At 34.7% G+C, this 14407-nt stretch overlaps 1 protein-coding gene across 1 annotated transcript in view; it reads right to left on the reverse strand.

Annotated features, from left to right (window-relative positions):
- Nucleotides 1-635: 635 nt before the first annotated feature.
- Nucleotides 636-14407, reverse strand: part of chm (chameau) — a 40141-nt gene continuing 26369 nt past the window's right edge. The window contains exons 12-14 of the mRNA XM_066388804.1: nucleotides 13344-13437; nucleotides 3577-3737; nucleotides 636-1732 (exon numbers count right to left, since the gene is read on the reverse strand). Of these exons, the coding sequence (XP_066244901.1) occupies nucleotides 1529-1732; nucleotides 3577-3737; nucleotides 13344-13437 (459 nt within the window). The 3' untranslated portion in view covers nucleotides 636-1528. The remainder of the gene's footprint in view (nucleotides 1733-3576; nucleotides 3738-13343; nucleotides 13438-14407) is intronic.

Raw genomic sequence — 14407 nt, forward strand, 5'->3', positions numbered from 1 at the left:
AATTATTTTGAAAGGTCCAAGGATTTGCCTTTTTAGAAAAAATGGTTCTAGCTTGTACAAAGTGGCTCAATATGAAGGTTTTTTTGGTTAGACACTAAATCTGCATAAAATGCGGTTTCAATATTAAAAGCCTATTTTTACAAAATATTCAAATTCTAACTTAAACTAATATAAAGTTAGCGAGTTTTTTCGATAATTGATAAATTTACGAGTTTGAATTGAAATCTCAAAATAATTGCCGGTTTTATTTTCAAAATTACTGTTCTCTTGGTTGAAATACTATTAAGCAAAATTTTCTATGCAGTATTCTCATTTTCTCATTTTCCGGAAAAACCGTAGAACTTAAAGCAATTTTTAAATGAAATATTTGTTTCTCAAAAAAGTATCAAAACACAATTTTCATGTCCTACTGCTTCGTAAACAAGAAAATAAATGGGCTATAGGTTTACACATTGCCCGGTATAGTTGAAACGTGTATGGGTATGGTCTATATTATAAATCACAACGTCCTTGTATTTGGACAGAAGTAACAAATAAAGTTTTAAAGTTTTACCTTTTTAAAGACGATTTTTAGTCAACTTACCTCCTCCAGTTTAGTTATTAAGAGGATATAAAACAAATAAAATAAAACAATGCAAAATATTTAACAATTAATGTATTTTTTTGGCAAATTAATGCACAAAATGTGAACTTCTTAGAATATTATCCACATAATATCAGAAAGTATGTTTAAGTCGGAGAAACGGCATTTTTTAGAAAATTTGTTCTTGCATGTGTTATCATCTTACACCGGTTCCGATTTATTATGGGATATATCGAAAAACCTCGAATCCGTTGTTTTCGTCAAAAAAAAATTACATTGACTTTTTAAATGGAACAATCCGTTTTTTTTTTTGTCTTTGATAATGCTGTGTACAGGGTGTTATAAACTGCTATATCATTGTGCTTTCAAAAATGGTAAGACATATTGAGTTGGCAAAGTTGCCTGTTGACAGTTGCATGGTTTTTTCAGGCATCCTGTATAATTCGAAATAATTTAAAACGTGCACAAAACGAAAACTAAATCGACGTGTCCGAAATATTTTCTAAAATCGTTGGATTCCGAAGATTGTTGATATATTCCAAAATAAATAATAACCCTATACATATTTGTTTTAAATTTTGAATGTTTCAGATAAATTAATTTCTTGATAAATTGTTCTTTCAATATATTGTACAATTTTTAGACCTATCTGTTACGGACAATGCAACTTTTGGCACAATTTGCGGTGTAATAAAACAAATCTTATGGATTTCAAAAATTATTCAAAATTTTCTATGTATCTGCAAAAAATTTGACGAACTAAAACAACGTTAAGACTTCACAGTAATGCATCTAAACATAAACTTCCAAGTAAACTACATTAGAGATACCTCATTTACTCCCAAATCACAATTATAGAAAATATTATGTACAAATTCATACATAAGTACTTACAAATTCTTTCATGCACGAATATAGAACCAAATCAAAAACTTATTCCGATTCTCATACAGACACTTGGTTTGGCGTGGGTGTCCATCGCAGGTAATCGGGATCGATTTCTTTCAATAAGGAACCTCTTCTTTGTACTCGTTCAACGTACTCGTCCAGAACATCTTGCTTTTTCAGTATGATGTGTTTTCCCTTCCAATATTTCATCATACCTAAGGCTTGTAAGGTGGAGACTATATCGTAAGAGTGGATGGCCATCTGGAAAATAAGGGGACACAGAGAATAGATATTAAACAGATATCTATTTAGTTTATAGGTATCAAATTATTTTCAATTTTCGACCAAGAATACCTAATACTTCGGTGGAAATGTTCTGATTATTTCAAATTTCAAGGAAATTTGTGTAATTCGCTCAGAGATCCTTAGAAGGTTTACCAATATTTTTGTTTTTTTATTGCTCAAACAATTTTTTAGTTCGCCCACATTAATTTACAATAAATGTGTAATTCACGTGTACTGTGAAGTTAATTTGAAATGCCTTTACTATACAGGTACGATTAAAATTAAGTTTCCTACTAAATCAATTGTGTAGCCAAATTTGGAATTTTAATTTCGCAGTTCGATTCCCCTATCAATTTGCTACAAAAAGGGTTTACCTTGCTTTGCTCTTGACGTTGAAAACAATAATGTGAAAATAATATGAAATTTTGCTATGTCTGGCTAAGGAAAATATTGAAAAGATGCACTGTTACCTTCTATACTTTGCAAAAATGTTTAAGTTTCTTTGTTACAATCGAAATAACTTCAGTACCTAGCATTTTTTTCAATAAAACCATGCAAAGGCGAATTCTCCGATAGTTTTATAGACAAGAAGTTGTTGATAGCTATTTAATATACAGGGTATTTTCAAAAATATGTGCAATATTCCAGAAATGCAATTCTTCACAATTTGATAGCAAAAGTGGTATTTTTCAAATGAGTTTTCTTCCAGTTCATGAAATTTAATGAATTTTAGGTCACTCGTGTATCATACCAAGATTACTAAGATAGGTCCTAATACTTCCTTCCACACCTTCATGTGTGGGGGTATTTATAAAGTTTAGGTATGCTACTCCAGTAGTGACCGGAAAAGAATTATTAAAAAGAATAAATTTTTATTGTCATCGAATAAGAAATAACGTCGAGATATTATAGAGAGTGTAATAGTCTTTAATACGTCGAGATCAAGAATGTGTGAGATTTAGTAACACTCATGTTGAATTATCAAAATTCAACTTTGTTTTGCAACTATTTTTTTAATTAAATTTTATTGTAAAATGCGTTCTTTGATAAAATGCTGTTTTTCTGAAAAACAGTTGGGTTTACGTACATCAATCAAGAGTACCTTTTTTTAGGTTTCTTTTAGGAAATCTTATAAACCACATAATGGTTTAAAAAAACCCAAGACTTTAGAAGCTGAGGGTAGCCTCACCTCCGCCTTCTTGAAGATGTAGAAAAAAGTGTTAGGTCCCATCTTATTAACCTTGGTATGATACATGAATGACTCACAATTCAATAAATGTCATCAACTGTAAGAGTAAGTTCTTGGAAAATAATTTATAAACATAAGCATTAATAATCTTTTAACAAGAACTTTTTACTTCCGGGATATTGTCCACATTTTTGGAAACACCCCGTATACGGAGTGATCATTAAGAAAAACTCGGCTAAGAATTGAAATATCAAAGGCATGCCTTGGATAAATTAAATTCTTGATTTGTTGTTCGTCAGTAGGTACATAGCAAAAGGCTGAATCAACGGCTTACGATTACGGTTCACCACCTACTCCAAGATTTTTTTTTATAATCACAAGTTAATAAACACCAAAAACCCACCTACCTGAAATCAACTTTTTACAATGCTGATCTGATCAATGTTAAAAATTATCATAGCTCAGCACTTAAAAGGGGTAATTTTTAAAATGTTTTACATATTTCCAAATAGGAGCAAAGGAAAAGAATTGCTTTTTGGACAATAATACGAAATAATCGTTAATTTTAAGTGATGTTTAGTTATTTTTAAAGATGTTTTCTACTTAAAACAAAAATATATCTTAAACTTACTTCCTGACTAATGTCTTTAACTGATAAGGTTGTTCCGGCTCGGGAGCAGAGGTAGTTAAGAAGAACATCCTTCCAATAGGACCTATATGAGATTAGTCCTAAGTCACTAAGTGGCTTCTCCGGTGACCCAATTTTACCCTCCACTCTTGTTAGCAGGTAACCTGCAAAAAATGTTCACCATACTATCAAAACTGTCTATTACTCATAGCACATACAAGAATAATATTTGTACTGTAAAATGTTCATAAAAATTAAGAAAATAAGCTGTTTTCCAATTTTGAGCTGCTACGATTACTTTACCGTACTGTTAGCAATTTAATTAGAAACTATATTATCGCATTGTTATGGCTACGTTTTCTCCAAGGTGTTGATTTCGATTCTTGGTTCTTATCATAATTTCTCGTCCTCAATAGAGAATATAATATGAAACACGTTAATATTCAGTAACGAGTGACAAAATGAGTTCATTTTGTTATCAATTTTAGATTAGTTCTTACCTAGTGTCAGAGAATAATATATTAAAAATTACGATAATAGTAATTTTGTGACCGAGCAACTGGCGAGGTCAGTAAATTTGTCCAATGAAGTAACATACCTTACTTTCAAGCTACATACAATGTCGGTTAAATAATGGCAAAATTGAGCAATTAGCCACTCAACAAAATGTTTTATTGAGAATTATAAAATACCGACCAGTTCTGTAGATATTCGACATCAAAAACGACTAGCTCCAAAACCGTTAAAAAAAGTTTTCTATTAATACACAGTGTTTTTTTAACACAAGCCAGAGGGATTTCAATGCAATACATTTCATTGTTTTTTCTCAAATGAGCTATAGGTAAAATTACCTAACGGCTATAGAGGTTATTTATGCAACTGGTTTAGCTGTTTTGCAGCTGATATTACCTATGGAATTGTAACAGGAACGTTTAATAAAAATGGTTTAATTTAACTGAAAAGGAACTAATGGTTTTTTATATTCCTCAGGATCGAGTAGCAGGCAAGTTTGTAATATGGTTTCAATGGAATTTTTATTAAAAGTTTCTGACGAACCCATTAGGCAATACTAATTGAAAAACACCACCGGAACCATCTTCATAAATAATGGACCTAATACGTAATTTTGATAATGGCTCATTTGAGAAAAAAAACACAGCGAAATGTATTGCATTAAAACCGATGACTCGTATTAAAAAACACCCTGTAAGTGTATAAGAAGGCCTTTAAAAAACACTCGCGATATGCAAAACACGAAGCGTAACGGAATGTTTTATAAGGCGCAAGCGCGTCAAAGTGCTTAGTTGGTTTAGTAACATGCCGGAATTCCTATTTCTAATACATACCGTTTCGCTAGTAACCATACATAGACCATAAAGACCATTTATGCAAGCTGCAGCGCATTATAATCGATGATTCATGCGTAATAAAATAGTATTTTATGATAAAAGTATATAAGTAAGCCTTTAAAACACATGCGACATATGTAAGGCGCAAGGGCTTCAAAAAGGCTTTTATGCACGAACGTTGTATAATATTTTTAATTATAAGGGCACCTATATTGCTCTAACAAATACGTCAGTTATGAGTTTGTTAAAAGTGTTTAAATGTACCGAAATTTAATATTGTTTCCCTAGGGTATATAAAGACCATTTTACGTGCGCTGGAGGGCGCTATAATCGTCGATTATGATGCATGCATAATAAAAATAAAATGATGAAAATTTGGGGGATACACCGTGTGGTTCGATTTGGTGGTGCGTGGCACAAGTGCGGTTAACGTTTTAAGGAAATTTTAGATAATTTTTTAAACTAAAAACTAGCATTATGCTGTTCATTCGACAATCATCTTAAAGTTCCTTGATTGTTATTTCCTAAACCGAGTGTTAATTTAATCGGCCGTGTATGGAGATGGTCGACGTTTAGTTTGGACCCTCATAATTTAAGTGGTGCAACAAGCCATAATAAAATTACAGCGCAGTTAAAGTTTTTACACTTATGCAGTCGTCGAACGATATCTACGGCAAATTTACTTTACGGTTTAGTAACGCCGGCAGCAATACTGCGTCATAAATTTCTACATGTCTAATTACAAATATACGAGTAACCATTAGGTTCCACTAGGCGCAGAAACTTAAGTCTGACGTAGTAAGCCTTCTTTTCCTGCCACTAAAATGATTTGTAGAGTTAAACTCTTTCCATGCCTGCAGATGAAATGGTCCAGAAATAACTGCAGGACGACAGCTGTCTTACAATTCCCTTTATGCAGGCACACTGGGACACGTAATATCAATTCATCAGAAGCAACCCAGCAATTCGGGAGCGCACATGCAAGAACAGTTGTGTTGCTCTTTTTGAGGAGTAATTCGGCGCCTCTTTTCATTTCTAGTACTCCAAACAACACGCCTACGTACTCAGGTTGTAACCCGTTTTTAGAATGAATAAACAAGTCAGGCCGCAGGCTAAAAGCACTAGGCCTAAATAGTTCTTGTAGCTGGGGCGTGACTTCGGTGCTTACGTCATTCATTGACCAAAACGACGCCAGTGCCAATACCATGAATTTTTTCATGGCACTGTGTAGACACTTCCACCAAAAGTTCGTATTACTGATGATTGATCGTTTCGGTGGAGCAGTATTGCCTAAAGAGTGGGATCTAAATGACAAAAAGCATTTGTCCTCAAGAGCCTGGCGCAATTATTTATATTAGCACTCCAAATTCCATTAAGCAGAAAGGACGAGATAAGAACCTTCTCCAATAAATTGCATTTCCCCTTGGGTACGGGGGAGCGCCGGCAACAGTGGAGGACGCGTGCTGCTGCCAGACGTCGGGTATCGACCGGCGTCGAGGTCAATAGTCGCCCCCTCCTCCAATCCGCATCCCTTTTTCTCCCTATACACAGCGCCCGGGAGAAGCTCCCAAGTCCAAGGGGTTGGAGGGATGCTAGAGACTGCGGCCGCCGTCTCGGAGGGGTTTTGTTCTTGGCGGGTTTATGGCTTATGCTTTCAGCTTTGTAGACTATTCGATAAAGATGGAGGAGTAATAGGTTTACCGAGGAGAATATTGTGATTTCGAGACGATGTTATGGGCTTATGAACGGTCGTAATATTTAAAAGGTGATATGCAACGAGTACAAGGTGTCCGTTTCTAGACCTCAACCATGGGGATCTGGGTAACCATGAAATTTATTAGGTCGGTTAAATTGGAGCAAAGTTAATATCGGTGGATACAGATTTATAAATGGAGTTTTTCATAATTCTCCATTAAAACAATCTAATGGGGAAAGATCTGTAAAACGTGCCGGCCAACGTATGTCTCCATTGTTTGAAATTACTCTACCGGGAAATATATTCTGCGGTCAAATTGTCTTCATAAATGTATGGGCCAATGATCGTATCGCCCAATAAACCAACTCATACATTTAGTCCGAAACGTGCTTGTGGTCGACGTCCTTGGTATTCATGTGGATTTTCAGTAGATCAAACACGTCCATTGTGACGACTGAATATACCTGAGTTGGCAAATTTGCACTCATCCGTGAATATCACGTTGGAAAGAAAATAGGTATTTTACTCCAACAGTGCCATGTTATTTCTAGAAAACGTGACCCTCCGCTCAGTATCTTCTAAATACAAGATTTGGGTGATATGAATTTTAAACCTGCGGTATTTATGTTTTTTCAAGACTTTCCGCACTGCCTGATGAGATACGTTAATTTAGTCCGCTGTAACCCTTGTCGAAGCTAAAGGATAATCGTGAATCTATTAGCGAATTTAATTCATTATTTTTATTATTTTTGAGGAAGTTTTCACATTTTATTAGCAACCTGTAAAATACCCACTTCATTCCCATTTGGTTTATAAATACATCTTTTAGGCTTTGAAAATGCGTTAAAGTCGGTAACATTTTTATGAAGGATTAAAATGATTTTGAGCTGGTTGTTGTTGTCTTTTTAGATACCGCTGTAGATATGTTTCCGAAGTGACTTGTACATTTCGATGCGAATATATGCGAAAAAGCTTAATTTCAAATTATGAGAATATAAAATGGCACCCAAAAGAAAAAAGAAAAATAAAAAAACAAAGATGGCGCTGGTTGCCGAAAATCGAAACGTCGGATGTCAAATATGACAGTGTCATGTTGTGTAATAATGTAATGTCAATCATTTTGAAGTATCTCGTCAAATGAGCTGAGAAAAAAATCAAAACATTTTTCCGAAATTTCAATCTGTTTCGAATGCTTCAGAAAATCATCGAGATTTTTCAAATTTTAAAATGGCATATTTTTAAATTCAAAATTGCGCAATTTTGCCCCTATTTAACCGACCTCGTTTCTCTTATGATTACCAAGATCCTCATGGTTAAGCTCCAGAAAAGCACTCCCTAAATATTATAGGAAGTTACTTTCGACGAAACTGACTTGACTTTTTTCTGGCTAAAGTAACCAATGCAAGTCACGTTTGTAGGATTCCATTGATTGACCCGGTGCTCCTATTGCATTAACAATAATTACACTTCAATTTAGATTAAAAACTTTTAAGTAAGGTTAACGACTCGTCTAAAACGTGGAAGTGTAATAAATCCATCTCCACCAGTAGATTCGGCCACATATTGCGATTCTAAAGTTTTCCCTCGAAAAAAGTATTAGACATGTTCCGTAAACTTTCTTTATTAGGAAACAACCGCATGTTACTCTTGGAAGTTTTTGCCAAACTTAGGCAAGAAATCGGCAAAAACTACCGAGGATGACAAGGATCGTTATATATAGATTTCTAAATGCGACTATTAATCCGTGTTTTCTTTAGAGTCAATAGATCGATGTTCCGGCAAAATTACCTGGAAGGTAATTTTCAGAGAAATCATGAAATTGACCAATACTCTGTCTTTATTTCAACGTTTCGATGGGTATTACCCTTTTGGTAAAGTTTCCAGGACTTTGATCTATTGGCCCTTAGCCGATGAAACTGGTAAACGATTACGGCCTTTTCAACCCACTCGGCTTTTAGCAAAGCTGTCAATAAATCAAGTCGACATCTGATCATCAGTTGTTGTTAAACTGATTTTAAATGATCGCAAAAGCGTTTCTCACTGAAATGAAGGAAAAAATATCATTCTTAACCAATAGAGCGATTAAATTTTAAAACACATATTCTATTTGTTCCATTCAATTCCAACTATAAATTACATGTCGATTATTAACACGTTTTTTTAATGGATGCTAAATCATTCATTCATGATCCCCATTAATAATTGGTGGTTGTGATTAGTATTTATCCCTTATGAAGGTTCCAATTTTTGATATTTTCGATCCCAAATTACGTGCAAATCCACTTAAAATATTTTTAAATTTCAAATAGAAATGTTTATAATTTTATTACTTTTTTCCCCGAAGCAGTCGACGGAAAAATGTTATAACTAAGACGTATACTAATGAGCAATTAATAATCAAGATATTTTAATGCGTTAGCATAATGGACGCCTATCGTTATGTTTTATTGTGTTAAAGTTTCAGATTTTTCAAAGTTTTGTTTCACTGCTGCGTCAGGTCTTCGAGGTATCGAGTTAAAATTTGTATCGTGCATTTCTGTTTAGAATCTACATGATTGCAATGTACAAATTATTGTCAATAGATACAGGGTGGTACATTTTCGGGAGTCGAGATCCCTTTTATTACTTCAAATTGACTCGTCTATTTCTCGAAATTTAACTTCCTTGGTGGGTTTAGAAACTATTACCTATCCGACAATGTTTCTGTATCTGCCACCGTTCACATAGTGATTTGCAGAAGTATCGAGAAATGTGTGTTATATTCCTGTTAAGAAGTACACATGCTTCGTGTGTTTCTTTTTGAACAAATAAATGGAAAATGATGACAGATACGCCAACAATGCAAGAGATGGGAAAGTTTCTGATTTGAGTAAATAAAATTTCGAAAAATAGATGGGCGAAGGGGTAAAAAAGTGCGGATTTGCAAAAGCAACCTCGATCTTTAAAAGTACAACTCTGTATATGTTGATAACTATATGTGAACTGCAAATGTGTAGATTCAAGACAAACGTAAATGTTTAAAATTTCAATCAGATATCTCAGAAACTGAAGCAGGTGTGAAGTAAAATTTAAAAAAATTTGGAACTTTGACCAATTAATTAACAATTTTTCGAAGAGAGTTTATATTGCAAATTGTTACAAGTTTTGGGGTGTGGTTAAAATCCTACTGCAAAAAAACCCGCACATCCTGTATATTGGCTTGCATTTGTCCGTCCTTCGCCATTTTTGATTCGTTAATTACGGTAGATAAAAATCTACGTGCATTCCCAATGGGTATACAGAGCCCGTTAGCAGAACAATATTATAATAAATTATGCATCTAAATTAATTTTAATTGGCGGTAGTTAATTTTTAAACGGGTTGTCGGTCGGTGTGAGCCAGGCTAGTCGAGGGGTTCACTGCCTCCGGAGGAACACCCGGAATGCTCGACCGGAGTCGCTAATTACTCGAAAAAAGTAAAAAGCATCCTTTTTATTCCATATATTCCAATTAGAACTGCTTTAAACTATAGAGAACAGTTTTATTTTATGACTGATTTTTAATAGACCAGATTATATAAATATAAGCCAGAAACTACTTTCAGATTCAGGATTCACCCCAAGCCGGGACCGTTAGAATGTGCAGCCGTCTAGCCGGGTCAACAACCACCCAAAACCACGTGCCAACAGCGGAATTGAATTGGATTAACGCGATTATCTGATTATATCGCTCATAAAACGATCATTGCCTGCGCTAATTGGTCACTTATCGGCATACTCCAAGTTTTTGTGGCAAAACTGTCTTTAAGCAGTTTAAGTTGATTATTCCGGAAACCTCACTATCCTGAGGGTTAAGGTAAAATTAGCGGTACCTGCAATAAGAACTGCGCTACTCCAACAACGCTGCCCTTAGTGTAGGGAGAAAAGCAAGGGGTTGCGTGTCTGGAGGGAGGGGAGAGCGAGTTGGGACGTCATTTCGATTCCCCCTTGCACAACGCAATCTTTTTCAGGCCGGTGAAGGCTCCAATCAAAGGATAATTTTTATTAAAAATTGTGGGAAAATTCAGTGGCGTACAACATTCTAGAATTGAATAACTAAGGCTTGAAAAAAATCTTATACGGAAGACGACTTTTTGACTGTATTCAAGTCTTTGTCAAGGCGAATTTTCACAATGAAACTAACAATCTGGGATTCAAGAACAGATTGCACAGCACCATTTAACCTGGCTGCAAAATTTTGCTTATTGTTAGAGCGTGAAAAAATTTGAAATAGACTCTTAATAATATTAACCCGGTATCAAGAATGATGAGAAACTTTTGCTGCCATTAAGTTTTCACCACCATACAATTGAGATTGAGGTCTGAAGGCAATGAATTCTATTTATTTTATGGTGCTTCTCGCTTTAACAGTTCCGTTACAGTTCTAGAAGTTACGGAAACCTTTACCTTACCGAACGTCTACCCTTTTATTAGTTTTACTAATTGAGAAATCCGATTTAGTGTCTTTTACACAGATAGGGTAAACACTCCAAAATAAACAAGTTTAACAAACAGGTTTTTTCCCCTTCATTTTGATGACCTTGTACATTAAATAGTAAGGTCTACTCTTTTCCTTATTGTTATATGTAAAATTGTAGGTCAGAGATCACACAATCACGTAGTGAGCACTGAAACGCTGCAAACGCTTTTAGTTTTTTATTTGACATGTGTCAAATTCGACATATGTCACATATACGATATGTGTTATTATTTATCTACCAAAATCTCTAGTTAGACTAGAAGAGAAGTTGAAGATGAAAATATACAACTGAGCATAAGAAAAAAAATATAAATATTAAACCCCAATTCATCTCAAAATCAACTCATTTCTTTTCCGTCAAAGGTGCTGTTTCCATCATTTCCCCCCGAAAACACACGCGGTCCTCCCTCTTGGTGGCTGTTGACCCGGCTAGACGGGGTTGGGGCGTATTTCCTCGACTGTTGTCTGCCCTGCATGCCGTCTGTCTGCCACTTATGTGGATATTGAATTGATGTTTTATCTCTTGTTGCCGAATTTATTTAATATCAATTCTATTTCGATTCCCAAAAAAATCATAAACTTCGAAGTGCAAACTTAAAATTATTTGCATGGCTGAGCTAGGGAAGAGCTGCCCGAATCTATCAAAATGAACAACGGATACTAAAAACATACTTTTACTAGTCTCCAAGCAAACCAATAAAACACGGGCATCGAAAATTTTATGAGAACATTCGTATCACATCATAAATTTGAACATCAATAAGTTCAACGTTTCTTTCATTCAAAACAAAACTCACCCCCATCCACCTGTATCAGACATAGAAACGCATAATTTACGAAGGGGAAATTCATGTCTGGAGGGTCGTGGGGGACAAACACCCGCGGTGAGACGTCGACGCTCTTGCGTAACGCAACGCGTCTGCCTTTGGGAGAGGGCATCGAACCGGCCACGAAATCCAACAATTCCAGGTCCGATTGGGACAGGTCGGGATAGTCGGAGGGCGTTTTGATAATGAATTAGTATCGACCAACTCAGACAGGTTGGCTGGCTCTTTGTTTTACATGTTTCTTTTTCTGTGGAGGGATTTTTGTCAATTCACATTCTTTTCAAAGAACAAGGCTGAAATTTGTGGCGGGATTCATTGAATGTAATTTTAATTAAAATAATTTGTAGATATAATTATAAATCCTTTTCTCCAAGATATAGAGCCAACCTTGACCGTAGAGATGTAAACATAGAGCTAAATAATCAATAAGACTTGCTGAGGACATGTGACGTTATTGGATGTCGCATGTCCTCAGCAAAGCGCAAAGCGCCGTCTGTGAGCGACTACTAAAACCAACATTGTTGTCAATGAGTATTTATCAAAACAGTCGACATTAATGTCAATAGGTGATTTGATTAATTTCCTTTAAAAAGTAATATGTATGTCATACCCTCTCAGATTATGTCGTTGCACATCTAAAATAAACATAAGACAATGTTAACACATTTTGTTGATCCTAATATTAAAAATCCGACGTTAATATGATGTGTAATTTGGCTGCAGTCGAACCATTTTAACTCTCTTTAAAACAACCATTGATTTGTTGGAATAACAGTCTATGCATGCACTCTCTCTTTGAGTATTTGACCACGCCAATCGATACAACATTATATTTTTACGAATCATAAATAAGCGATTCAAATTAACGGTCGGGCAAAAACTTCCTGATACACCGGGGTCGACTAATAGATCGTGGGGAGTTCTAATGACAAAATGGCGTGCCGCGCCCTCTAAAAAATGCATTAACCGAGGTAAAGGTTTGTAATGACCGGCGGCGGCGAAAATCCTGATGTATTGATGCTTAATGAATAATTCATTTATATGCAGGAAGGGATAACCGGTTGGGGGGGGGGAAATCGATATATCATTAGAAGGTAAATTATTTAGAAAATATTTAGATTTGTATTGCTTGAACTGACGATGTAGGATTTCCAATTACAACGCAGAAGGAACATCCAAATTTAAAAAAATTACCATACAGTGTGCTAACGTTAGTACGCTATTAAAATATTTTTTTGACGACGGACTGTTAACACGTTTATTTAAAATACATAAAATCGACATCATTCATGATGAATACTTGAAGGCCGCGGAAAAATATAGTAAGTAACCCACGTATTAATGAGCGATTAAGACTCTTATTGGTAGAAATAGTATAAAAATCATAAATGCGGTACTTACTGAAGTCTATGAGTAGTCTGCCATAGCCTTGCCTTTGATAAGGTGGTAACGTTAGGATACAGGAAACGTTGTAGTTCAGAAAAGAATTCTTTTCCTGGAACAAATTAGTTATGTTAAATTAAGTTAAAGACTGCTCCGCTGTAAAAAATGCAAATGAATATTCTATACAATGGAGCCGGGATTCCTTAATCGGACCTGAAGGGCCAAGGTTCCCCGGTTGGACCTGGACAGCCGGCGTCTTCTGGTCAATTTTTTCTGACAGCTCTCGGCATAATTTTTGAAAGATTACACAAAAATATTTATTCAATGAGAATCATAATAGACTATGTGTTCTCTAAAAAGGTCCGTTTCTAACCTTTAAAATTATGTTGAAAAACCAGAATTAATTTTTTTTATTATTTAATGCCAAATTTTAAGGTAGTATGTCGTGAGATTAGTCAGATTTATTTATTTTCATTGATAAGAACCACTGAAATACTTCCTACAAGCTAATTTTCTTGTTTTTGGTTGAGAAAATAATAATTTTATTTTCAATTTTAGTGATTTTATTTTCTGTAACAAAAATTGAATTAAACAAAAAATATGTTTTATAGATAACGTGGAGTATATCATTACCGTTCTCAATGGAATTGTCAAGAAAATTTTAATTTTTGACACAAAAAACTAATCAGAAAACCAAAAAAAAAAGAATATTTGTAAAAAAAAAAATGTTTTTGCTTACACGAAGCATTTAGTCGCTGTCAGCCAAAATAGGTGAATCCTACTGAATAAACTATTGACGAGAGTATTAAAATATATATGGGGTGTTGAAATAAAAAAATACAATTTCACATCAGAACTTGCAAAATTCTATTGATTGGAAAGTGTTAAGCGCGTTACTGAATACTAACTCGAAATCAAATAGTAGGTTTTTCTAAAGCGCCCTGTATATCGAAAACGCACCAAGTTGAACATGAAACAATGCTACTATAAAATTTCTCTTCAAATTTCAGCCCGAGAATGAGTAATGATACTTCATCTATTTCCGTTTTGCCACTATTTCATAAATCCATCGAAAAGGCACC

Source organism: Euwallacea similis, chromosome 1 (genome assembly GCF_039881205.1).
Source record: "Euwallacea similis isolate ESF13 chromosome 1, ESF131.1, whole genome shotgun sequence".
Lineage (NCBI taxonomy): Eukaryota > Metazoa > Arthropoda > Insecta > Coleoptera > Curculionidae > Euwallacea > Euwallacea similis.